General features: G+C 44.3%; 1 protein-coding gene across 1 annotated transcript; it reads left to right on the forward strand.

Annotated features, from left to right (window-relative positions):
* Positions 1 to 24704, forward strand: MTHFS (methenyltetrahydrofolate synthetase). Its single transcript, XM_040257431.1, has 3 exons — positions 1 to 207; positions 15956 to 16217; positions 24241 to 24704. The coding sequence occupies exons 1-3, from the start codon at positions 88 to 90 to the stop codon at positions 24462 to 24464; spliced, it is 606 nt and encodes a 201-aa protein (XP_040113365.1). The 5' UTR covers positions 1 to 87; the 3' UTR covers positions 24465 to 24704.
* The last annotated feature ends 2490 nt before the right edge of the window (positions 24705 to 27194 follow it).

The following is a 27194-nucleotide window of genomic DNA, read 5'->3' on the forward strand; positions in this document are numbered from 1 at the left end:
AAGCGGAGGGGGTTGGGGCGCGCCCGGACCCTCCCTTGGGCCTGCGGACCTCGCGGTGTGCGGCCAGGGGCCGGATCGCACCAGGAGATGGCGGCAGCGGTGGCCGTGAGCGGCGCCAAGCGGAGCCTGCGGGCCGAGCTGAAGCAGCGTCTGCGGGCGCTGAGCGCTGAGGAGCGGCTGCGCCAGTCCCACCTCTTGGCCCAGAAGGTGAGAGACCGCGACAACAGCCACCGCAGCGCCCAGGCTGCAGCCACGCCACGCCAGCCTTGCGGATCTGCGCAGGCGCGGCCCTTTGGGCGCGCGCACGTCCGTCCGCCGCGCGCACGTCCACTGAGCGCGCTCATGCCGGGTCCCCGTGAGCGCGCGCGAGTTCCACGATGGGTGTGGGGTACTGTTGGGCACAGTGTGGAGGGAATCAGCTCAACGTGGAGTGTTATGGGCCTTGTGAGGGAGAGGATGGAGGTGGGTGACAGGGTGCTGAGGCAAGAGCAGCGTGAGAACAGAAAGATCTGGGGGGCGGGACCACCTGGGTCCAAGGTGCCTTCAGTTCAGTTCAGTCGCTCAGTCGTGTCCAACTCTTTGCGACCCCATGAATCGCAGCACGCCAGGCCTCCCCATCCATCACCAACTCCCGGAGTTTACTCAGACTCACATCCATCGAGTCAGTGATGCCATCCAGCCATCTCATCCTCTGTCGTCCCCTTCTCCTCCTGCCCCCAATCTCTCCCAGCATCAGAGTCTTTTCCATTGACTGAAATCTTCGCATGAGGTGGCCAAAGTATTGGAGTTTCAGCTTTAGCAGCAGTCCTTCTGATAGGTAGGTAGAACAGGGAAAAGGAGTCCACAATGGCGGTGGCTACAAGATAAGGAAGGGAAAAGCCCGCAAAAATGAAACAAAAGAGGGATCGAGGACTGGAGTGAGGACCTCAGGTAAAACAACACTCCAGGCTGGCCCAATTTACATAGGACAGGCCCAGGGAGAGATAAACATACAAATAGAGGAGCCAAAGCTAGCTCTCTCTCTCTCTCTCCCTTTCCCTCTCCCTCCCCCCCCTCCAACGGGCTAGGGTGCTCTTCTCCTTGTGTCTTTAGATCGACATGCCCTCACGCCTCGAAGATGGATTTTCCTGCTATCTTCTCAATAAAATAGAGCTGTAACACTGAGCTGTAACACTGATTTGTCTAAGAGCTATAACATGGTCCATTTGAGACCTGAGAGCTATAACTCGGTCTATCCAAGACCTGAGAGCTGTGACACGCCGAGGGGGCTTTAATGTCCGTCACTCCAAATCTTTGTTGTGACGAGACAAAGAATCAAAGAACATACACTCGCGTGACACTTCCAAAGAACACCCAGGACTGATCTCCTTTAGACTGGACTGGTTGGATCTCCTTGCAGTCCAAGGGACTCTCAAGAGTCTTCTCCAACACCACAGTTCAAAAGCATCAATTCTTCGGCGCTCAGCTTTCTTCACAGTCCAACTTTCACATCCATCCATGACCACTGGAAAAACCATAGCCTTGACTAGACGGACCTTTGTTGGCAAAGTAATGTCTCTGCTTTTGAATTTGTTATTTAGGTTGGTCATAACTTTCCTTCCAAGGAGTAAGCATCTTTTAATTTCATGGCTGCAGTCACCATCTGCAGTGATTTTGGAGCCCCCAAAATAAAGTCTGACACTGTTTCCACTGTTTCCCCATCTATTTGCCATGAAGTGATGGGACCAGATGCCATGATCTTAGTTTTCTGAATGTTAAGCTATAAGCCAACTTTTTCACTGTCCTCTTTAACTTTCATCAAGAGGCTTTTTAGTTCCTCTTCACTTTCTGCCATAAGGGTGGTGTCATCTGCATATCTGAGGTTATTGATATTTCTCCCAGCAATCTTGATTCCAGCTTATGCACTCTTAAAGAATTACAGGGACTTCGGATGTTTCGGACTGCGGCCTCCAAAGCAGGCCATGGGTTTGATCTCTGGTCTTGGAGAACTAAGATCCCTCACGCTTCGTGATGTGGCTGGGAAAAAAAAGTTATGAAAAAGAGTCCATAGCAGTAAAATGACCAGGGAAAGATACGATTACTTCAGAGGAGCGCCTGCAAAATAGGGTGCAGAGATGGTCAAGGATGGAAGCCCTTCGGAACCTGTGGAGGGCTGGGCCCTGTCTCTGTGGCCTTGGGCCTATCCTTGTGTCACGCAGTAGGTGAACGTTAAGTACATTTTTGAATTAATGACAGAAAGAATTGATTCTCATACTCAGCCTGCTCAAGAAGTTAGGAAGCAGGAGAGATGAGGGAACTGAGTCTGGTTTCCTGTCTCTTGGTTATGATGCCTCCAGTTTGTTACTTTCGAAGATTAACTTGCTATGTATTTATACTTTGTTCATGTGATGATACCAGTTTCTCTTATCAGTAAAACAGTCGATAGATCCTGCCCCAGAGGCATGTGCCAAAGGTGTCTGTGAGACTTGTTTTTGTTGGACACCAGAGAGGGGAAAAATGAGTGTCCTATGAATAACTAAATATTAGTGATTCTGTGTCAAACTAGTGATCCATCTTCCTCAACATCTGGATGTTATATTTGGATGTTATCCGGATGTTACCTACCAATGTTATATTTGGAATTAACTTCTTTTCCTTGATGTGCCTTGAAATTAGATGTGCCATAAGAATTTCTTAATTACCCTTCACTAATATACCATCCATTAGTTTCTCAAAATTCCTATGGGCTAAAACAGTAAAGCAAATACAAGCATTTCATCCCACTCTTTGTGTATATAGGTGTGCATGAGGTGGGGGGGTCTGTGCAGATGATGTCTATGCAGATGTTAGTTTATTCAAACTCAGTATTTTTAGTGATTATGAGGAAGGCATTGGTTGCTTTAGTGAATGTAGAGACGCATATCATCTTATCCTTACTCTCTAGCTTAAAATTTAGCTAATTAATTCACATATACTGAACCCTGTCGGGGTCCAGCCCCGGTGGATCCAGGGAATTCGAAGAGGGGACAGCATTGGCGTCTGAGGAATTAACTGCTTAATTAAAGATACGGAAGGAGATTAGAAAGAAATAGTATAGTAGGAAAATAAGTGGAGAAAAGATGCTGAATAACTTGGTTTATGCGGAAAACCAATAAAACTCCAAGACAAGGAGTTTGCACCACCTACGTAGGTCACCGGCTCCCGCTTGAATAGCGGAGGATGCCCCACCTTGGGCTCCCTCTCGAGTGGGTCTTAGAAACCAGGGCAAGTAAGTAGACATGGCGAGCCTCCACGATCCAGATCGGAATTCAGCCAGAAAAGAAGAGAACGAGAAAAGACCACACGGGGGAAACCAGTCTTTCCAGGAACTGATCCGTTTATTTTCCAGGTCCACTTTTATACTTTTAGTTATACATAGAGATAAATGTGTTCTCAGCATATCTTTGTTCTTACAAGGGTCTTACATTTGTTTTACAATATCTTCTGGTCTGGAGACCAATTAACATTTTTATGGCCCCGCCTTTCTTTCTATTGATAAAGGTTAATCAATAAACTTGTTTCCCCTTAAGATCTGTTTAGTCTTAAGATAGTGATAAAGTTACATTTTTACATAGCAAGGACACAATGATTTATAACAAAGAAAGAGGAGTACAGTGATCTATAACAAAAGAGAAAATTCATTAACTCAAAAGTCTAGTATTGCTAACATCAAAACTACTATATTTCTTTTTCTACATTCCAATTATATCGATTAATATACTCCCAGGTGCCTAAGGATATGGAGGCCTGGCATCAATCATTAACTCAGCAATGAAACCCTTCACCAACATGATTTTTATCTTTAGAAAAATGCTATGCTAACTAAGACTTTCAAAATACTCCAAACTCTTTGTGCTGTTTATGGTTGAGAGGTTGTAAACAATCATGTACATAGTAGCAAGAGTGTGGATAATCCTGTCACATAAGCTAGCCTGCCAGCAGAGAGGTTTTTGGACTGAAACACCCTTGTCACGCCCAGGAGATTTAATAATGGAGTCCTAAGTTAACTCCTTTTCAGAGAGAGGTGGTGGGGAATAACCCCCCATAATGTCAGAAGTATAGGTGAAAGGCATAATGCAGCAAGGCAGGCAAACTCTGGTTTTGGGGGCAGATGCACGAGCAGATCCAGTAAGGCTCCCTTAAGGCCCGACTCACCTTTGCCTGTTGGGCCCCTTAACCTCATGACTTTTGCCACGGGCAGGACTCCTCATGCTGGCTTAGGCTGAACCCTTTGTTGTTGTTTAGTCGCTAAGGCCTGTCTGACTCTTGTGACCGCATGGACTGTAGCACGCCAGGCTCCTCTGTCCATGGAATTTTTCCAGCAAGAATACTGGTGTGGGTTGCTGTTTCCTTCTCCAGGGGATCTCCCCGGACCAAGGATTGAACCCATGTCTCCTGCACTGAAGGAGCCATCAGGCTTTACCTCTGAGCCACCAGGGAAGCTCATATTGAACCCTACTGTGGCCCATACTTTGCCATGTATTTAGTTATAGGATGAAAAAGATAGGATCGTTGCTCTAAAGGAGCAGAGTCTGGAAGAAGAAACAGACATGTGAATAAAGAATTCCAGTGCTTTCAGATAATCTGGTAAACATCAATTGTAGAAATACAACTTAGGGGAGGGGGACTCAGAAGGCTTTCCTTCTATAGGGAGATGTTTGAGATATTTTTTTTGTAGTACAAGATGAATTTTGTCAGGTGAAGGGAACGTGGGATGGGTGAACATGTACAGGAATATTTTGGCAAGAGAAGGAAAGGCACAATTGAACATGGATTTTGGAGCTCTGCAGATCTGGATTTAATCTGGCTACACTGCATTTCAGTTGCCTAGGGCCTTGGACAAATTCCTTAATCATTCTGAGCCTCTGGTTCCTTATCTGTAAGAGGGATAATGCCATCCTTGCAAGACCTATGGTGAGGATTAAAGCAGTGGCTAAGGGATGTATTGATAAATCCTGTAGGAAGAGAATATTGGCAGCACTTTTGGAAAATAGGTTGGGGATGGAAGAATGAAGAAAAAATATATAGAGAGCAGTAGGGGGCTGTTGTGATAGTTTGGATGAGAGATAATAAAGCTATAAACAAGGGTGTGGATGGTGAAGCTGAGGGGGAAAAAGGCAGGTGAATGGAAGACTATGCAGTGAGACCCACCAGGATTGGGCAATTAATTGGATGACATTAGAAAGTACTGGGAAAGAGGAGTCACTTATGATTTCAGAATTTAGAGCTGGAGGTAAATGTTTGTTTATTTATTTTTAAATACTTATTTATTTGGCCGTGTTGGGTCTTGGTTGAGGTACATGAGCTTAGTTGCTCCCCAGCATGTGGGATCTTAGCTCCCCAACCAGGGATTGAACCTGCTTTCCCTGGATTGCAAGGTGGATTTTTAAATACTTGACCACCAGGGAAGTCCTGATAAAGGGTTTTTAACATTACTAGGTGCAAGGAATGTAAGTGTTGGAGTAGATTTTGGAGGGGTATGGGGAAAATAAAGATGAGTTCAATTTGGTTTCTTTGTCTTATGGTACATTAGAAACAAAACACTCCAGGTGGGAATAGGAGCCATATAGAGACAGGACCACTGGTAGCAGTACACTGACAGCTGAGCACTGGCATCTGAGGAGAGACCCACAGCTCTCAGTAATAAATATACTTGAGCACATATACCCAGATGTACTCATGTAAGACATCTGTTTCATAACCAAAGATTTCATAACTCTTACTGTATATGATGAACTCTAATATTTTCTATTTCATTTGCTGATTATAACTCACTGTTGTTTCATGACCAACCATGGATCAAGGCCCAAAATATCAACGTACTCGGACTAGAACAGTGATTTGCCATAATGTGTGTACAATACAATAAAAGTATTAAATGATGTCTTTCTCCAGTAATTTTAAAGTAGGCATATTCTTCTTGACACAGAAATTAAAAAAAAAAAATTTAGAATTTTACCAGAAAATGACATATAGTAAAGAAATTTAACTTTGTGCTGTAGTTTGACTCCTCAGCAAATAAGATGAGGAAATTAGTACCCAGTACTCATTTTGTCTTATATCCTATGTGCCAATTTCTTTCTTTTTTGAAAAGTATTTATTTATTTAACTGTGCTGGGACTGCTTCCCTGGTGGCTCAGATGGTAAAGAATCTGCCTGCAATGCGGGAGACCTGGGTTGGAACCTTGGGTTGGGAAGATCCCCTGAAGGAGCGCATGGCAACCCACTCCAGTATTCTTTTTTGTTTGTTTGTTTGTTTTAATATAAATTTATTTATTTTAATTGGAGGCTAGTTACTTTACAATATTGTATTGGTTTTGCCATACATCAACATGAATCCGCCATGGGTGTACATGTGTTCCCCATCCTGAACCCCCCTCCCACCTCCAATATTTTTGACTGGAGAATCCCCATGGACAGAGGAGCCTGGCAGGCTACAGTCCATGGGGTCGCAAAGAGTCGGACACAAGTGAGTGACTAAGCACACAGGAGGGACTTAGTTACAGCAGGTGGGATCTAGTTCCCCGACCAGGGATGGAACCCAGGACATTGGGAACAGAGTCTTAGCCACTGGACCAGCATGGAAGTCCCACTTCTGAATTGTTTTAATTTTGGTAATCTTAATTTTAATTTCCAAGTATTAAAAAAAAATTCTCTGCTTTCTTTCCAAAGCACCTTTTTTTTGCCCTATAGATGCATCTATCTTCTTGACTTGTCTGAGAAGACTAATTAGAATTTTTTTTAAAAAATCCATGTTCTCTGAATTATAATTATCTGTTTCCTGCTGGGTCATTCCCCTCACCTCCCCTTAAAAAAAATCCTTCTAATTAGTGTTTGGCTTTCTAAAATGTTTGATGAACCTTTATTGTCTGTACATATTTATGAATGAAGGTGTGATCACTAAAATGGGGATTTCCTTTGCTTTTAGTAGCCACTTTGGAATTTTGTGGTAAGAACGGACTCTTGTCTGACCTACATCCTTGTTCTCCCATTGTTGTAATTTGTTGCTCTTATCTGTAAATATTGTCCTATCCAGGGCTTTTCTGGTGGCTCAGTGGTAAACCCACCTGCCAATGCAGAAGATGCAGGTTCTATCCTTGGGTCGGGAAGATCCCCTGGAGAAGGAAATGGCAACCCACTCCAGTATTCTTACCTGGGAAATCCCATGAACAGAGGAGCCTGCTGGGTTACAGTCCATGCACACACACACACACACACACACACACACACACACACACGCACATACGGGTTACAGTTCTGTAGAACTCAAAGACATTGTTATGCATATTTCTTTGAGTAGGAACCAGGACCCTGTCTCAAGGCTGTACCACCTTTTGATTGTTTTTCCTGTTTCTGTATCCCCTCCCCTCCCCTCCCTGATTAGCAATTGTTTGAATCCACCCTTTGGAACTCAGGGAAGGTCAAGGAGGCTGAATGAAGCCTATATCTTACAGATAAGAAATGGAGAACACACAACAGATCTGTACTCCAGAGCCCCACAGAGTCCTGCTCAGTTCATATTTAGGGAACTGGGCAACTATGACTGTGATATTTTCCTGTCAAAATGGGGCACAGGACTGCCCCAGCTTGGAGAATAGACACTGAATTGGAAGTATTCCTGAGTTCCCAGTCCTAGATCTGAGCCTTGTATGATTAAAATCTCAATCTACTGGTCTGCCATTTTGTTGTAACAGACCCAATTAGAAGTAGCTGGAGGAGGGATAACTGGAATTTTAATAGACAAAATAAATCTCATTTCTTTTTAGAAGAATAGGCCTGAAACCCAGTCTGGACCTGGCACTTCGGGGAGACTTGTAGCCAGGTAGCCAGTTGCCCAGTTTTATAAAAAGTAAGGTAGAAAAAAATAAAAAGTAAAAAGTAAGGGAGAAGTTTGGAGAAGGCAACGGCACCCCACTCCAGTACTCTTGCCTGGAAAATCCCATGGACGGAGGAGCCTGGTAGGCTGCAGTCCATGGGGTCGCTGAGTCAGACATGACTGAGCAACTTCCCTTTCACTTTTCACTTTCATGCATTGGAGAAGGAAATGGCAACCCACTCCAGTGTTCTTGCCTGGAGAATCCCAGGGATGGGGGAGCCTGGTGGGCTGCCATCTATGGGGTCGTACAGAGTCAGACACGACTGACGTGACTTAGCAGCAGCAGCAGCAGCAGCAGCAAGGTAAAAGTTACTAGCCTCCAGCAGACATTGTTTTGAGAATGGTGACATCCAAGCGTGACGTGACTCAAAAAACTCGTATTGAGCAATACAAGGTCTAATCTGAAAGTACACCCATAGCATCACCTAGTTATTTCCCAGAATGTCTGAACCATAGCTACTCTATTTTGACTTTTAATTGTAAACTTTTTCTTCATAGCCAAAGCAGATTTCACCGTTAATGACGTCAGTGCTTTTCTACGTATGAGAAGATGCAAGAATTGGAACTCGTAAAATCTTTTCTTGAAAAGATCTAACTACCTGAAGGCCTGTTTTGCCAGTTTTTCCCAGAGCACAGAGTGCCTCATTCCTGATTTTCACCCTGAACTCCTTTCAGGGGAGTTAAAAGTCAGCAGTTGCAGTGGCCATGATTTAATCTTTGTAGATGTAGATGGCAAGTATCAGTTTTCAGTTGGCAGAGCCCCTTTTTGGTTATAAACTTGACCATGATTTTGAGGGAGGCATTTCATGACCATTTTATGCCATGGTGCTGAGAATGTCCAGTTTCAGGTTTGGCAAAGATTTTGTTGACAGGCCACTCAATGTGCCTGTTACTGGACTAGGCCATAAAACAGTATCCAGAATTCTCTGGACCACCTGTCTTACTAGCCTCTTGGTCCAGGAAAACATTCCCTCTTGTTGCTTCTTCCCATATCCAGAGTTACACTGTTACCATCATCGATCTCATATGGAACCATATATTATTTTATCACAGGCCTCAGTCACACATTTGGCAGTGTAAGAAACAGCAATTTTGTAAAACAGGTGAAATACAAATAACATAGCCAGCAGTATTAGTAAAGTCACAAGTAAGACTTAAGAGCTTCCATTAGATGTAGCTCAGTATATCACAGGTCATCGTACTTAGTCTACTCTGTACGAATCTTTATCTTCCAGGGAAATTATATATTGGCACTGTCTATAAGGCACATAGCCCAGTTTTCTAGTGTTACTAGACTGATTATCTTTAGTATGATTTAATTGTTTCCAACATAGAGGAGGCTTTAAACCTAAATTACCATAGCCTGGTGTTATCTATATAAATCCATCCTATAATTGTGGGAGATGTTTTTTTCCTCCTTTGCTGAAATTTTGCTTGTTGCTCTGTTTGAGCTTGAATAATAGAAGAAAGCTCAAATTTATGGCCAGAGTCAGAGCAGGCATTATTAATTGGCCTGGTGAGGGGATCCCATCTAGTAATATCACAGTGATCTGAATATGACTATAATTTTTTTTTTAAGTAAATTTTCTCAGGGCCAACCAGTTAGAGTCTTATAATAGAGAAATTTAACAAGGTAACCCAGAACTAGACACAGGTAATTGGCCACAAACCCAACAAATGGATTGATTTCTAAAACTAGCATAGGATCAGGTCTATGATAGAAAAGCATTTGATTTGTATGCAAAGGTCTAAGAAGTCAAGAAAACATTATAAATGATCATACAAATCAGGTCCAGCTTCTTGGGCAAGCTATCAACCTCTGATGTCGTCATCTTCTCATCCTGGTGTAGTGTAGTTTCTCCTCTGTTTGAGCATCATTTTAAGGAGAGATCAGGTCAGCTGCCTTCTCTATAGACCAATCCAGTGTAGTGGCCTTTGGAAGTGGGAATTAATCTAAAAGTTAATTTCTCTTCAGTTTCATGCATGAGCTAGTTAAGAGTACCTGATAAAAAAGTCCTTCCATCCAGGTTGGAGATAGGCCCTAAAATTATGTCTTTTTCCAGTCCTGGTTGTAGGTCATGAAGCATCTGATCTTCATCCAAAGATAGATTACTGAGATAAGCTTCAGAAACAAACTTAGGGTGTTCTTTAAGAATTCAATTAAATTTTACATTAATATCACATAACAGCAAAAAACTATCCAAGAAATGAGTCTTAGTAGATGCAGACCTCCATTAACAAACTGGGATTTAACATTTATTGAAATGTCCTTTCCCCCCCCCTAAAATTACCCTCATTTTTTATCAAATATAACCAAATTAAGGCTAGTTTGTTTGCAAAATAGGTCTGTTCTTACTAATTTTGGTCTGATGATTTATATAACCATAATTGATCATAGACTTTTTATTTTGCTGAAACATTTATAGAGTCTCAGACTGAACTTTTAAAATAAAACAGGGCTGGGAAACTTACACCAAAGGCTTATCACAGATTTTGCCTAACAAATCTAGGTGAATTTTTCCCCTTTTAAGGTCTCAAAAATTCCTTGAGATTTTTGTACCTGTTAGTGAGATAACCTTCCTAACTCATTTGATAAACTTAATTGGAAACCTAAGAGTTTCCAGTTTCTGGAGGAGTCAGATAGAGAGAAAATATAGTTGTTTTGTTTATAACGTATAATTTTACCAAAGTATTGCCATAATTAGTTTGAGAGGAAGGTTTTTCCTATTCCCAGAAAACATAAGAAGATTCAAACCTGTAATTTTTTAGATAGAGACCATAAACGTTATAAGCATATTTGCTGGTTCATTCAGTCCTTCTGCTAACTTTTGTGCAGTCATCAGGTTTTCCATGAGAATACCAGGATATATCAGAATGTTAAGAACTCCATATAATTTCTAGGATATCTGTATTAGTAATTTTATCATATATTATAACATGAGTGGATTTATTACTCATTTGATAATCTTTTCCATGTAATTTAACCCACCAAATAAACATAGTTTAATATCTCTCTTTGGGATATTTCAGGGGCCCTCTGAAGCACCCCAAAGTTAGCTAGAGATCAAAAGAACTTCAAAAGAATTCGATTTAGGAAGTTTTATCGAAAAGATCAATTAAAAGGGTTTAGAACATTTGGTCAGATTTAGTCAATGTTGGTGGGTGTATCATTTAGCTTGTTGATATGTCAAAATAGGGGTAAATACCAAGGCTCAAGGTCTAGTAAAAGTCAGCTCCACCATCTTGGACTTAGTTGAGCTAACCAGTTTTTTGATGGCTGTGTCATTTCTAACAAAATCCATTTATCTAACTAATTGTAATTCAATTTTAGAAAATCCTGATCATGCATAACTCTTTTTAGTATTTTTTTATACCTTTATTATTATTATTTTTTTTACTGAAAACATATTTCCTACTTCCCTTTAGCAAACAAGAACTAACTTTTATATTAGCATTTTATAGATTGGTGAGCATAAATACCAGTGATAATTTCTAAAACCCTTGCTTTCTTAGAGCATTTTAGGATGGCAACAAACATTATTCATTTATAGTCCCAAATCTCTTTAGTTTCTCTGTAAAAGAAAATTAGTGTTTAGTAGTAAATGTTTCAAAACCTTATTTTATTTGGAAATGACCTAACTATTCAATAGACTTCCAACACTTAGCACGCTTGGCACAAGCCTTAGAAATTTAAGTGACGCCGATCTGGAGAGACGATTTTAGACAGATATTTCTAAAGAATAATTATTCTTAAGAGTTTATATAAAAGCTCATATCTCATTGACATTTGTTTAGAAGTTTCTTCACTCGAGGTAATTTCCTTGTTGATAAACTTGTAACAGATATGATAATATTTAATTTATATTAAACCTAGGTACAATGAAAATATTCTACTTCATGTTAATTACTCTAAGACATGTCTGTATTAGATAGGTCAACAAACAAACATTAATATCAGGTATTTAATACTGAATATTTCCCAGTTCACATGAACCTGGAATTTATTGTTTCATTTAGAATTATTTGATTTGTAAGCACTTACTTTTCTTTAAGCCGATTAAAGAGAGCTCATTTACAAATTAACCTCAAAAATATTATCCAGAGACAAAGACATACCAAGACATATTTAGACAGACACAACACAAGATCTAGTTTCATTTTCTTAGTTTAGTCATGAATTAGATATTACAATATAAAATTTACTAGTTTATTAAAAAAACAGTTGAAATAAATAAAAATTGTAAAGTCTTTTTTCCCCTTTTCCCTCAGTCTCAGGAGTTAGAGATGGTCTAGATAAGTGTTCCTGAGAGCCCTGGTCTCAAGGCACAGGGAAAGAAAATCAAGTTCTAACAAAATGGTGGCAGGTCTAAACCAAATGGTGGCCAGACAAAGCAAAATGGCCATCAAAAATCACAACACAGAACACAGAGTTAAAACACACACATATAAACCTGGCAGTCCTCATCAGACACTCTCTTAAATACAAGAATACCGTCTCTCAGAAAACCTCCTATAGAGACACAGAACTTCAGATCCAAGTACTAACAGAGTAAAGGAAAATATCTCGGGTCTTCAAAGATTTCAAAGGGAGGAAAGGAAGCCAGGTTGAAAGAAGGGGGAGGAGGCGGGAGGTGGGGGCAAAAGGGGTGGCCTTACAGACGCCTCCTGCCACCTGCAGATACCCAGGCATTATGGGACTTTACCCTGAGCCTCCAGAGAAGGGAGGATGGGAACTCGGCCCTACGAGAAATCAGACCAGACCAGAACCAGAATTCGAGTTCTCTGCCAAGAGGAGGTGATCAGTCTCCAATCCTCAGCTCAAGCTGAGGCCCTTCGACCAGATTCCTGTGCCCAGGACCGGGGGACTAGAAAAACAGGGAAGGATAGGAAGGGTTAAGGAGAGGAAAGAGAGGGAAGGGGAGAGAGGTCAATAAAGTCTCTTGTTCCTTACTGGTCGGGCACTGTGGCCAGTTGTCCACGTCAGGAAGAGACCAGGGACAAAAGGGTCCCACTTGTGGCCGCTGGGTCTGGTCCATGGGCAGGCAAGCTGGCTCCTGAGTACCCCGAGTGGTCAGGATGTCAGTCTCAGTGAAGAAGAATCCCCGCCAGAGTCGCCATTTTTTGCAGCAAAGGGGACCCCTGCTGCTGCTGCTGCTAAGTTGCTTCAGTCATGTCCGACTCTGTGCGACCCCATAGACGGCAGCCCACCAGGCTCCCCCGTCCCTGGGATTCTCCAGGCAAGAACACTGGAGTGGGTTGCCATTTCCTTCTCCAATGCATGAAAGTGAAAAGTGAAAGGGAAGTCGCTTAGTCGTGTCCAACTCTTAGCGACCCCATGGACTGCAGCCCACCAGGCTCCTCCATCCATGGGATTTTCCTGGCTAGAGTACTGGAGTGGGGTGCCATTGTCTTCTCCAAAGGGGACCCCTAAAACCGGGCTCTTGTCTAACATTTGGAAATGAATTGTCCGAGGAGACACATGTGCTGACAAAGCAAGAGATTTTATTGGGAAGGGGCACCCGGGTGGAGAGCAGAGGGTAAGGGGAACCCAGGAGAACAGCTCTGCCACGTGGCTCGCAGTCTTGGGTTTTATGGTCATGGGATTAGTTTCCGGGTGGTCTTTGGGCAATCATTCTAATTCAGAGTCTTTCCTGGTGGTGCACACGTTGGTCAGCCAAAATGGATGCTAGCGAGAGGGATTCTGGGAAGTGGACAGATATGCTGTGTCTCCTTTAGACCTTTCCCGAACTCTTCCGGTTGGTGGTGGCTTATTAGTTCCGTATTCTTTATCGGGATCTCCTGTCATAAAACAACTCATGCAAATGGTTACTATGGTGCCTGGCCAGGGTGGGCGGTTTCAATCAGTGTGCTTCCCCTAACAGTCTCACAGTGAATTTTAACTGATGTTTGTTACTGCTTGTTCAGGTTTTGATTTTCTATGTTCTGCTTTAAAGAGCCTAAGATAGACACTTAACTTTCCCAGAAAGTACTTGGGTGCCAAAAGCCTCAGGTCTGCCCAGGGTCCAGGTCTCACAGTTCCACATGCTTTGCCCACTTCGGGCCTGATAACAGCTTTGTAACTGCTCAGAAAGATGGAGTTAGCTTCCTTCCTTGGCACTGGGTTGGTGTGCTTTTGTCTACTTAACTGTGTCCCTTTTTATTAGGAATAACTGGGTATTCTGTGCCTGTGTCTTTCTGGCACTCATATTTATAAGCCACCTTTGCAGTCACATTTCCTTCTTAGCTCGGAGAACAGGGAAGAACAGAAAAGGAAGAAAAAGGGAGCTGAGGGCTAACTTCAGAGACTAGGGATGTTCTGGGATTATTAACATTTCTATAGTGAGCAAAGCTCAGCCCATTGCTTCTGCTTCTTGTTAAACTAAGTACAAAAGAACGCTTTCACCCAGGTCCTCCTTCTTATTAACACAACATGGCACTCATTTTAGAGGGCCTTTCCTTCTCCAGGATCCCCCACCTTCCATTTTTGTGAACACTTCTTTTTTATATTATTAAATAAAATTATATTTGGTGCACCTACTAACCCTAAATATTCATTGGAAGGAATAATGCCCAAGCTGATGCTCCAATACTTTGGCCACCTGATGTGAAGAGCTGACCCACTGGAAAAGACTCTGATGCTGGGAAAGATTGAGGACAGGGGGAGAAGAGGGACAGCAGAGGATGAGATGGTTGGATGGCATCACTGACTCAATGGACCTAAGTTTTAGCAAACTCTGGGAGATGGTGAAGGACAGGGAAGCCTCGTGTGTTGCAGTCCATGGGGTTGCAAAGAGTTGGACACAACTGAGCGACTGAACAGCAACAACTGTGGCATGTGGGATCTTAGTTGCCTGACCAGGGATCCACCCTTGCCCCCTGCGGTGGAAGTCTTAACCACTGGACCACCATAGAAGTCCTTGTCTTTGTTAACATTTTAACATTCATTTGAATAGAAGAGCTTTAGCAATTGGGAGGGGGGTGGGTAGTGCCAACAGAATTGTGTGGTATGTCATCTGCCCTGGGGAGTTTATAGACTGGCTAGGATGCTATGTTTAGGACACAGAAAACAATGAATAATTGACTTATGATAGCACATAGCTGTTAGGTTGTATAGTGACTACACATAGTAAGGGTTCTGCAGAAGTCAGGAAAAGTTAGGACTTGAATTGGGCTTACGTGGTGGAATTTGAGAGGAGAGAAGGCTGACAGTCTAGGGAGTAAAGAAACTTGTGCTGGTTAGGGGTTTGAGGGTGGCTTCCCAGGTGGTCCATTGCCTAAGACTGTGTGCTTCCAATGCAGGGGGCTGGGTCCCATCCCTGGTCAGGGAAATAGATCTCACATGCTACTAAATATCCCACATGTCGCAACTGAGATCTGGTGCAGTCAAATAAATATTAAAACAATGACAACAGCTACAGAGGAAAAGAAAACAAGCTTGTGGGAGCCAAGGTTCAGAGTTAAAGCAGAGACTCTCAGGGAAAGACACACAAGTCTGCTAGAATGGGCACTACCCATTCTACCCATTGGCACTACCCACCTCCCTCCCAGTGGTGGGGGTCAAGTTTGGAATTTTCCATATTTTTAGACAGCAGGGTCCCACCGTGACTTTTTAATGAAATTTTGCATCTGCTAGAGTAGGAAAAGGTCTGGGAAGATTGAAGGCAAAAGGAGAATGGGCCAGCAGAGAATGAGATGGTCATATAGCATCACCGACTCAGTTCACATGAATCTGAGCAAACTCTGGGAGATAGTGGAGGGCAGGGGAGTCTGGCGTGCAGCAGTCCATGGGGTCCCAAAGAGTCAGACAAAACTTAGAGACTGAACAACAACAACAAAGAGTAGATGTGCCAGAGAGGTGTTACGGGATCAGAGAAATAAGCGTTGGGTCCAGAAGTAAAAGTCAGGCTTTGGGATGCAATATTATTTGCCATGTTGTATCACCCCACTGTTTGTGTGTTTGTTTTTGGTTAAAAAGTTTGGAGAAGGCTGAGAGAAAAGGGAGGAAGTATTAAAACTGTTAAGTGGAGCCACTTGTTTTAAAAAGTATCATTTCTCGCTTAGGTGTTTACCCATAGTGAATATCAAAAGTCCAAAAGAGTGTCCATCTTTCTGAGCATGCCAGATGAAATTGAGACAGAGGAGATCATCAAGGACATTTTCCGACAAGGCAAAACCTGCTTTATCCCACGGTACCAGCTGCAGAGCAGTCACATGGATATGGTAAAGTTAGCATCGCCAGAGGAAATTGCTTCACTGCCCAGAACTTCCTGGAACATTCAGCAGCCCAGTGAGGATGAGGTTCTGGAGGAGGCTTTGTCAACAGGTGAGCATTACAGTATTAGAACTGCCATGTTAGGATGCTGTCCTGCTGCATTGGCTTGTTAGACCTCTGATCCGCTTGTCGTGGTTGAGTCGGGAGGGTCACTTTTTCTACAGGGATGGATTTCACTTAAGTTCCAAGTATTCTACAGGGATATATTTCACTTAAGTTCCAAGCCACCCACCTAACCTGACTTACCATTAGATGCCCTCTGTGACATGTGACATGTCACCTGTAATAGTAAAGTATCAAGGTATTGTTCTGGGCTTCCCTGGTAGCTCAGTTGGCAAAGAATCCATCTACAGTGCAAGGAGACTTGGGTTCGCTCCCTGGGTCGGGAAGATCCCCTGGGAAAAGAAATGGCAACCTACTCCACCTTTCTTGCCTGGAGAATCCCATAGACAGAGGAGCCTGGCGGACTGCAGTCCATGGGGTCAGAAAGAGTCAGACACGACTGAGTGACTAAGCAGGACGAAGGTATTGTTCCTTGCCACAGACTCTTGCCCTGAACTTCTGGGTTGGATAATACATTTTTCCTAAATAATACTCTGTTTCCCAGGACTTCCTGGAGGTCCAGTGTTTAAGAACCCGCCTTCCAATGCAGGGGATGCGGGTTCAATCACTGGTTGGGAAACAGATCCCACATGGCTTGGGGCAACTAAACCCTCCGGTTGTAGGAAGAACCCTTGTGCTGCAGCAAAGACCCAGCAGAGCCAAATTAAAAAAAAAAAAACCTGCATTTTCCGTGGTTTCAGTTGCAGTCAGTCTGGTAATAAGTGAGTGAGTGAAGTCACTCAGTTGTGTTCGACTCTTTGAGACCCCATGGACTGCAGGCTCCCCCGTCCATGGGATTTTCCAGGCAAGAATACTGGAGTGGGTTGCCATTTCCTTCTTCAGGAGATCTTCCGAACCCAGGGATTGAACCCAGGTCTCCCACATTGTAGGCAGATGCTTTACTGTCTGAGCCACCAGGGAAGTCTGGTAATGAGTACATTATTATTAATGCAATAAGCATTTGTGTCTCCAGCACAGACTTGTCAGCCACTTGGACGTCCCACGGTCATATCACATACAACATGTTCCAAAGTGAATCGTGCTCCCTCATGCCTCCTGTCTTGTGTGTCTCTTAGTGTTTAGTACCACCACTCACCCACTTGACCGTGTCAGAAGTCTCAAGATCACCCCTGACTCTTCTCTTCCTCGCATGTTCCATGTGTGGCCCATTGCCAACTCCTGGTGGTTTTTCTTGTTGTTCAGTCGCTAAGTTGTCTCCGACTCTTTGTGACCCCATGGACTGCAGCCCGACATTCTTCTCTGTTCATGAGATTTCCCAGGCAAGAATACTGGAGTGGGTTCCCATTTCCTTTTCCTGGGGATCTTCCTGATCCGGGGATTGACCCCAGGTCTCCTGCATTGGCAGATAGGTTCTTTACTACTGTGCCACCAGGGAAACCCCTGAGGATTAATACTTATTCAATCTGTCCACTTCTCTCTCATCCCACTGCAGTCCAAGCCACCATCCCCTCTTGTCTGGGGTGTTGTAATAGCCTCCCAACTCTTCCTCTCCACGCCTTGTATTCTGTCCTCCCTCTCAGTCATATTATTTATATAGTCATTGCAACAAGATTTCTGAAATGCAAAGTTAACTTCTTCTCTCCCCAGTTTAAAGTCTTTCAGTGACTTTCTGCTGCCCTTACTTTGAAGTAAACATTCCTTAACAAGGTTCTTCCTGGACTTCCCTGAAGGTCCAGTGGTTTAGATGCCACCTTCCAGTGTAAGGGGTGCAGGTTAGATCCCTGGTGAGGGAACTAAGGTCCCACATGCTGCAAGGTGTGACCAAAAAATTAAAAATGAAACAAAAAATCCAAGACCCTTCCTGATTGAGCCTTGCTATTCTTTCCTTTTGTACATCTTTCTACTCCCTTACTTTATCATCTGAATTCTCTGAATCAGAGAATCTCTTTCAGTTTCCCAACCCTATTTTTAAAAAATTTGAAATATAGTTAATTTACAGTATTGTGTTAGTTTTAGGTGTGTAGCAAAGTGATTCAGTCATACATATGTTCATTTCAGTTCAGTTCAGTCGCTCAGTCGTGTCCGACTCTTTGCGACCCCAAGAATTGCAGCACGCCAAGCCTCCCTGTCCATCACCAACTCCCGGAGTTCACTCAGACTCGCGTTCATCGAGTCACTGATGCCATCCAGCCATCTCATCCTCTGTCGTCCCCTTCTCCTCCTGCCCCCAATCCCTCCCAGCATAAAAGTCTTTTCCAATGAGTCAACTCTTTGCATGAGGTGGCCAAAGTACTGGAGTTTCAGCTTTAGCATCATTCCTTCCAAAGAAATACCAGGGCTGATCTCCTTCAGATGGACTGGTTGGATCTCCTTGCAGTCCAAGGGACTCTCAAGAGTCTTCTCCAACACCACAGTTCAAAAGCATCAATTCTTCGGCGCTCAGCCTTCTTCACAGTCCAATTCTCACATCCATACATGACCACAGGAAAAACCATAGCCTTGACTAGACTAGTCGGCAAAGTAATGTCTTTTGAATATGCTATCTAGGTTGGTCATAACTTTTCTTCCAAGGAGTAAGCGTCTTTTAATTTCATGGCTGCAGTCACCATCTGCAATGATTTTGGAGCCTCCCAAAAATAAAGTCTGATACTGTTTCCACTGTCTCCCCATCTATTTCCCATGAAGTGATGGGACCAGATGCCATGATCTTAGTTTTCTTGATGTTGAGCTTTAAGCCAACTTTTTCACTCTCCTCTTTTACTTTCACCAAGAGGCTTTTTAGTTCCTCTTCACTTTCTGTCATAAGGGTGATGTCATCTGCATATCTGAGGTTGTTGATATTTCTCCCAGCAATCTTGATTCCAGCTTGTGTTTCTTCCAGTCCAGCATTTCTCATGATGTACTCTGCATAGAAGTTAAATAAGCAGGGTGACAATATACAGCCTTGACGTACTCCTTTTCCTATTTGGAACCAGTCTGTTGTTCCATGTCCAGTTCTAACTGTTGCTTCCTGGCCTGCATACAGATTTTTCAAGAGGCAGGTCAGGTGGTCTGGTATTCCTATCTCTTTCAGAATTTTCCACAGTTTATTGTGATCCACACAGTCAAAGGCTTTGGCATAGTCAAGAAAGCAGAAATAGATGTTTTTCTGGAACTCTCTTGCTTTTTTGATGATCCAGCGGATGTTGGCAATTTGATCTCTGGTTCCTCTGCCTTTTCTAAAACCAGCTTGAATATCAGGAAGTTCATGGTTCACGTATTGCTGAAGCCTGGCTTGGAGAATTTTGAGCATTACTTTACTAGCGTGTGAGATGAGTGCAATTGTGTGGTAGTTTTAGTATTCTTTGGCATTGCCTTTCTTTGGGATTGGAATGAAAACTGACCTTTTCCAGTCCTGTGGCCACTGCTGAGTTTTCCAAATTTGCTGGCATATTGAGTGCAGCACTTTCACAGCATCATCTTTCAGGATTTGAAATAGTTCCACTGGAATTCCATCACCTCCACTAACTTTGTTCATAGTATAATATTTGATATTATATCCATCCATGCTGGGCTTCGCTGGTGGCTCAGTAAAGAATCTGCTTGCAATGCAGGAGCCACAGGAGACATGGATTGGATCCCTGGATTGGTCAAGAATATCCTTTGGAGGAGGAAATGACAACCCACTGCAGTATTCTTGCCTGGAGAATCCCATGGACAGAGGAGCCTGGCAGGCTACTATCCATGGAGCCACAAAAGAGTTGAACATGAGTGACTGAGCGACCAGACAACAATAGCATATCTTGCACCCTGCACCCGCAACTCCTCTGCACCCCCTCTAAGGTGCTTGCTCTTGTCCTCTGTCCGTTAGACTGAGGTCACCTGTGCCTTTCAGCAGCAGGAGCAGTGTATGCTGTGGAATCCCCCTGGACTGCAAGCCCTCAGCTTCATTTCTTGTGAGCTGAATGCCTTGAAGGAGCAGTTAGACCTCTCTGAGCACTGTGTATGTTTCTTTCTTCAGGGGATGGTGGTAATACTTGCCCTTCTGCCTCACCAGGTAGATGAACTGATCAGCTTATGTGATTCATCCTTCTGTCCCTGGGGTATAGATTGGTGCCTGCCACATTGTAGACACTTCACAAATGTTAGCTTCTGTGCTTCTTTTCCTCTTCTAGAAGCTGGACTTTGGATAAGAGTCAGATGTTGCATAGGATGATCTGAACAGGTAGCTACTTGAATATAGTCAGGAAACTTAGATAAATATGATCAAGAGATGTCTTATTTTATCTTTTACTCTCATTCTTCCGTTCATAGTAAATAGAACGGAGATCAGCATCTTTCTGGGGAACCACAAAAACTGTTCCTAGAGGTAGGGGAAAGGATTCCACCTGCTTAGTGGACCACGGGCACCTTGCAGTGTAGGATATGAGCTGGTCACACCAGACTGCGTGGGCAGGGATGGATGGATGGACATTTCACTGAGGTCTGTGAGGACTGTTATAATTAGACAAATTGATGAAAAGATGAGACATGTGCACCCTGCTATATTTAAAATGGATAACCAACAAGGATCTACTGTACAGCACAGGGAACTCTGCTGAATGTTATGTGGCAGCCTGGATGGGACGGGAGTTTGGGGGAGAATGGATACATGTATATGTATGGCTGAGTCCCTTCTCTGTTCACCTGAAACTATCACAACATTGTTAATCGACTATACCCCAAAACAAAATAAAAAGTTAAAAAAAAAAGATTATTTACAGACATGGAAAATAGCATCCCAAGAGCAAAAGCAGGAAATCGTGGGGCAGGTGTGTGGGACAAGGAATCTATCCATTTATCTAGGATCGCCCAAGTGTAATGGGCGATGCTATGGGTGAGGTGATTGGGGTGAGAGTGTCGTGGCTGTGCACCCAGTTAAGGATGTGGGTGTTACCTTTAGGAGATTGTTACTGATAGAGAGTTTTGGGGCATGGGGAGTCATGGTGAAGGATGGATTGGGACCAGCAGGGCCTGGAGGTGGGATGACAGTTGGAATTCCAGGAGAAATGGAATCTTCAAAAAGCTGAGCTGGGGTTTCTGGCAGTATGCACAGCGGGCATGGAGAAGTTTATCATGTTCCTGCAGAGGACTTGGTGGGAGATGTGGCCAGGACACTGAACTTAGCAAGAAGAGCAAGGAGAAAGAGAGAAGGTTATGCATAGGATATGTTGAAAGGAGTGTTAGAAAGCTCCTTTTAACTGCCGGACTCTCACACTTACTGTTTTCAGCTTTCTCTTTAGTATTAAAGGGAGTCCTCTGGCCAAGCTGATTATATTATCCTGCAAAACCCAGGATGGACAGTCTGAATTCAGAGCATCCTAAGAGGTGTCTGTGGCCCAACTGCCGCCTCCTTGACCAGAGGTAAAAAGGATGTTTTGTGAAGGTTAACTGAATCCTCAGTGCCTAGTGTGTACTTTCAGTCTCAAGAATAAATCAAGGCCTTTAGAGAATCCTCTTTCCTCATTTTCCTTCAGGGCCTAGTTCCTGGGCTTTTATGTTTTTGCCAGGGGGCAGGTGGTGTCGATGAATTCTACAGCTCAGCGTCTGCCCCATTTCCCAAAGTTAACCTTACCCTGCCAATTCCCTTGTTGCTGACTCTGACGATACTGTCCTGTCTGCACGTTACTGTCCTTTTTGCCAGCTCCTGACATTGTTTCCACTTCCTTCTACAGGAAACTCTTTCCTTATGTTCTGTGATGTGGGTCCGCAAAGGAACGGAGGAAAAGATGTGTGTGGGCATGTTCTGGGTGTGATGACAGAGCTGAACTTTAAGCTCAGGAGGAAGACTTGGAAGGGACGGAGTCTGAGCCAGAAGTCACTGTGATTCCTGAGAGAGAGATGAGCAGAGCAGGGAGGGAAGGTGACGGTCAGTGGCCAGAGCCCTATAGCAAGTTGGGATTAGAGTAGATGAGCAGGTGTTGATGAGCAGCATGACCCAAGAAGGTCATGCCTGTCATTGGAGGTGTGCTCGGCCAGGTTTTGCAGGCAGGGGTTGACAGGTATGCTGGGCGCCCAGGAGAAGCTGAGTTCATCTCGCAGTTCTGCAGGAAGTCAAAACAGCTGCTGATAGTAGGGGGCCAGCCTGGCTGGCAGTCTGAACACCTCTACCCTGAACAGCCCATTCCAAAGAATTCATGGCTCCCAGCCCCTGCTGGTACATCTTTGCCAGCAACGCTGCATGCGTGGTCAGTCCCTGCTAAGCTGGAGATCACTTGGATCCCCCCAGGACAGCCCTCAGAAGGCTGAGGCTCAGTACAGGATGGCTACCGGGTAGATGATTGGGTTGGGTGTGTGCTGCTGCTTGTGAGCAGTGCTGGTGTGTCCAGCTCCCCACCAGGGGCTGGAGGGTCACTCCCTGAACCTCACAGAGTCCACGGAGCTCCTCACGACCTTTGTGGCCTTCTGCACACCTCTAACTGTGGGCAGCTTTTTGTAACTTTGAAGACCCTGCCTTCCTCTCTGAGCCCTGTGCTGACAAGGCCATGGCCAGTTCTGGTCCTTGTGTCCCTGGGAGAGTTCCAGCCAGAGGACCAACCATGGCACCCCATCTGGTACCTTCGGAATGTTCCTGAATGGGTCAAAGGTCGCACTCATGTGAATCCAGGAAAGCAGGACAATTTGGCCTCCCCGCTTCTGTAAGAGGGGAGATGAAAAGGGTCAGCTTAGCCCTCCTAACAGCTCATTCTACTGCTGCTAATCGACTTTGACAAGAGCTCTGTCCTTCCTGACTTCCCTTGACCCTCTCCCGCTCTGTCAGTTTTCAGCACCCTGGGACACTGGCTCCCAAACTTGGCAGGAGTATGTGTAGGGTCATCTGTATGCTTAGAGAAAGAAATTAAGAGAAAAGGGACTTAGGCCCTATCCCTGGTGATTCTGTTTATCTTCTTTAACATTTTATTTTATTTAGTTGGCTGTACCAGGTCTTTGTTGTGGCATGTGGGATCTTTAGTTGAGCCATGTGAACTCTTAACTGTGGTTCGTAGGATCTAGTTCCCTGACCAGAGATAGAATCCAGGGCACCTGTATAGGGGTAGCAGCCTCTCAGCCACTGGGTCACTAAGGAAGTCTTGAGATTCTCTTTAGGTGTGGATAGGGCCTGGGAATCTGGCATTTTTGTACATGTATACATGAAAAATGGAGAAGGGCATGGCAACCCACACCAGTATTCTTGCCTGGAGAATCCCATGGACAGAGGAGCCTGGCAGGCTACAGTCCGTGGGGTCGCAGAGTCAGACACGACTGAAGCAACTTAGCATGCATACTTGAAAGAACTGCCAGAGGATGGATGATGGGCTTACTAGTTGCTGAGTAACTTTTATTTCTTTCTTTGTCTTTTTAGTTTTTTCAGATTTTCTACAGTGATCGTGTATTTCATTAAAAATCATAGAAAAAAGAGATATCATTTATCAATCGTTATATACACTACCATGTGTAAAATAGAGAGCTAGTGGGAAGCTGCTGTATAGCACAGGGAGCTCAGCTTGGTGCTCTGTGATGACCTAGATGGGTGAGGGTGGGAGATCCAAGTGGGAGCAGACATATGTAAACATATAGCTGATTCACTTTGCTGTACAGCAGAAACTAACACAGCATTGTAAAGCAACCGCGCTCAAAAAAATATAAAAGGGCGTCGTTGCAAAACAAAAACCAGATCGGGAAGTGATCGGTTTTTTCTTGCCCACATTGGACATTGTGCCATGGTAGGGCCCGAGGAGAAAGGTGGGTGGGTTGTTACTGACATCTTGCATCTCGATAATGAACTCCGATGAGGGCTCTGGGGGTCAGTTGGTGGTCTGATCCATGGCTTGGGCCAGTAGCACATACTGTGCCTCCCCCTCCTGGCCCAGGCTCTTGATGACATGGATATTGCCTGTGGCCTCATCAATCACAAATACAGTAGCTGCCCCCTCTCCAGTCAGTGGGTACCTGGTGTGGCCCTGGTCCCTGTCCATATTAACCTTCCTTATAAATTTGCTCTTCTTTTCCACAGGGGGACTTGACCTCATCTTTGTGCCAGGTCTCGGGTTCGACAAACAGAGCAACCGTTTGGGACGGGGCAAGGGCTACTATGACACCTACCTGAAGCGCTGCCTGCAGTCCCAGGACGTGAAACCCTACACCCTGGCCTTGGCTTTCAAAGAGCAGATCTGTCTCCAGGTCCCGGTGGATGAGAACGATGTGAAGGTAGACGAAGTGCTTTACGAAGACTCCTGAGCACCTTTGGCACTGACGACCGCAGCTGAATAATCAAGGTTTTGTGCCAGAAAAAAGTCGAATATGTGTATTTTCTCTTTATCAGAAATTAGTGGAAATTGCACACTAATGTGAATATGGGCTATATTGTTTTCAATGTAAGATACACCTAACATGAAACCAGTTTTTAAAATCAATAGCCGTGTGTGTAATAGGACATTGATTAAAATGGAGACTATCACCGTGTGATTTTCAATTTAACTTTCTGGCCTTAATGTCCCAGGTTGGTCTGTCTGCTTTGTGATGGTGGTGGTTTAGTTGCTCAGTCGAGCCTAACTCTTGGTGACCCCATGGACTATAGCCTGCCAGGCTCCTCTGTTTATGAGATTCTCCAGGCAAGAATACTGGGGTGGATTGCCATTACCTCCTCTCGACCCAGGGATCGAACCCAGGTCTCTCACGTTGCAGGCAGATTTTTTTACCACTTGAGCCATTAGGGAATCCCTGGTTCTGCTTTGAAGTGTAAGTTGAACATTCATGAGGCACTGTGCTCCAACTCAGAGTGTGAGGGGAAAGGAAACTTACGGGGAATGGACACTGTCATGAAGTCCTGTCAGGGGTCTGAGTCAGTCTGGCAGGCACACAGAGACCCAGCAATTACTCAATGATTTGGAGTCTGCTTTGCATTCAAAGTTCCCCAAGAATATTCTCCCCTTTTATCATGGCTTCACTTACTCAACCGGAAATTATGTCTGACGCTTTCTAACATTTGATGGACAACAGACTGAAACCTTTTATGATTTAAATATTTAAACCTGGCTAATGCGTTCCCATCTCTGCTGTTCCTGGTGTCAGTCACTGATGAGTTTAAGATCTGGTGTCTTAAAAGGACGCATTTGAATCAGTTCTAATGAGATGGATGAAACTAGAGCCTATTATACAGAGTGAAGTAAGTCAGAAAGAAAAACACCAATAGAGTATATTAACGCATATAGATGGAATTTAGAAAGATAGTAATGATAACCCTATATGCGAGACAGCAAAAGAGACACAGATATAAAGAACAGACTTTTGGACTCTGAGAGAAGGTGAGGGTGGAATGATTTGAGAGAATAGCATTGAAACATGTATATCACAATCTGTGAAATAGATGACCAGTCCAAGTTCGATGCATGAAACAGGGCACTCGAAGTTGTGCACTGGGACAGCACTGAGGGATGGGATGGGAGGGAGGCGGGAGGGGGGGGTTCAGGATGGGGGACATATGTACACCCATGGGTGATTCATGTCTATGTATGACAGAAACCACCACAATATTATAAAGTAATTAGCCTCCAATTAAAATAAATAGTAGATTAAAAAAAAAAAAAGATCTGGTGTCCTGCAAGCTAGACATTATTTCTGTTGATTGGTGGTGTCTGCTCAGGAGATGAGATTTGAGCTGATGGTTGGTAGATGGCATCACAGCCAGGGAACAGGAGTCTCATGGGGGAAGTCTGGTTATAGCCAGAGACCCAGGAGGCTTCCAGGGTGCTGCTCTTTCACTCACATCCCACACTGTACCTGTCCCCAGGTCCCATTCATTCTGCCTCTGAGCATGCATACGAGCTTAGTCTCTTCAGTCTCTTTGAGACACTATGGACTGTAGCCCACCAGGCTCCTCTGTTTATGGGATTCCCCAGGCAAGAATACTAGAGTGGGTTGCCATGCCTTTCTCCAGGGGATCTTCCTAACTCAGGATCAAACCCATGTCTCCTGTGTTTCCTGGATTGCAGGCAGATTCCTTAACCACGGAGCTACCTGGGAAGTCTCTCTTAACCTGTTCCTTCCTCTCCTCATCCTGTTGTTCCTTTTGTCCAGACTCTGAGTGTCTAAGCTAAACTGGGCAAGAGCCCCATCCTTGGCTCCTGCCGTCAGTCTACTTCTTTTCACTTTATTTCTCAGATCACAGTCAAGGTGATCTTATCAGACATGAACCTGACCATGAAGTACCCCTACTCGTCTCCTTACAGGTTCAGCTCTCCCTGTACTCTTCCCCATCCCAGTTGTGTGGACAACCACACAGCTCCTCAAACACCACCAGTTTCTTCCACCCTTCCTGCCTCTTGGGCTGCTTTTTCTCTGGCTGCAGTGCTTCTTCCTCTTTTGTTCATCTGGGAGACTCCTGTTTATCCTTCAAGACTTAGGTCCATTGCCTCCTCTTCTGTGAAGTCTTCCCCTGTCCCTTCACTTGCATAAGTGGCCCTGGGCATTGTTCTCCTCATATCATCATACATTGCCATCAATCCCACCATAGAGCTGCCAGAACTTACACAGGACTGGGGAAACAGACTCCTGGAGGGCACAAACCTTGTGTGCACCAGGACCCAGGAGAAAGGAGCAGTGACCCCACAAGAGACTGACCCAGATTTGTCTGTGAGTGACCAGGAGTCTGGCAGAGGCATGGTCGGCTGTGGACTGGTGCAGGGTCGGGGGCACTGAGTGTGGCAGTGTCTGCATGGGACCTTTTGAAGGAAGTTGCCATTATCTTCATTACCTCCACCATAGTTTGGCCTCAGGTCAAACAATAGGAAACACAGCCCCACCCATCAATAGAAAATTGGATTAAAGTTTACTGAGCATGGCCCCACCCATCAGAAAAAGACCCAGTTTCCCCCTCAGTCAGTCTCTCCCATCAGGAAACTTCCATTTGCCTCTTATCCTTATCCATCAAAGGGTTGGACAGAATGAAAACCACAATCACAGAAAACT

The sequence above is a fragment of the Oryx dammah genome, unplaced genomic scaffold, assembly GCF_014754425.2.
Source record: "Oryx dammah isolate SB20612 unplaced genomic scaffold, SCBI_Odam_1.1 HiC_scaffold_16, whole genome shotgun sequence".
Classification (NCBI taxonomy): domain Eukaryota; kingdom Metazoa; phylum Chordata; class Mammalia; order Artiodactyla; family Bovidae; genus Oryx; species Oryx dammah.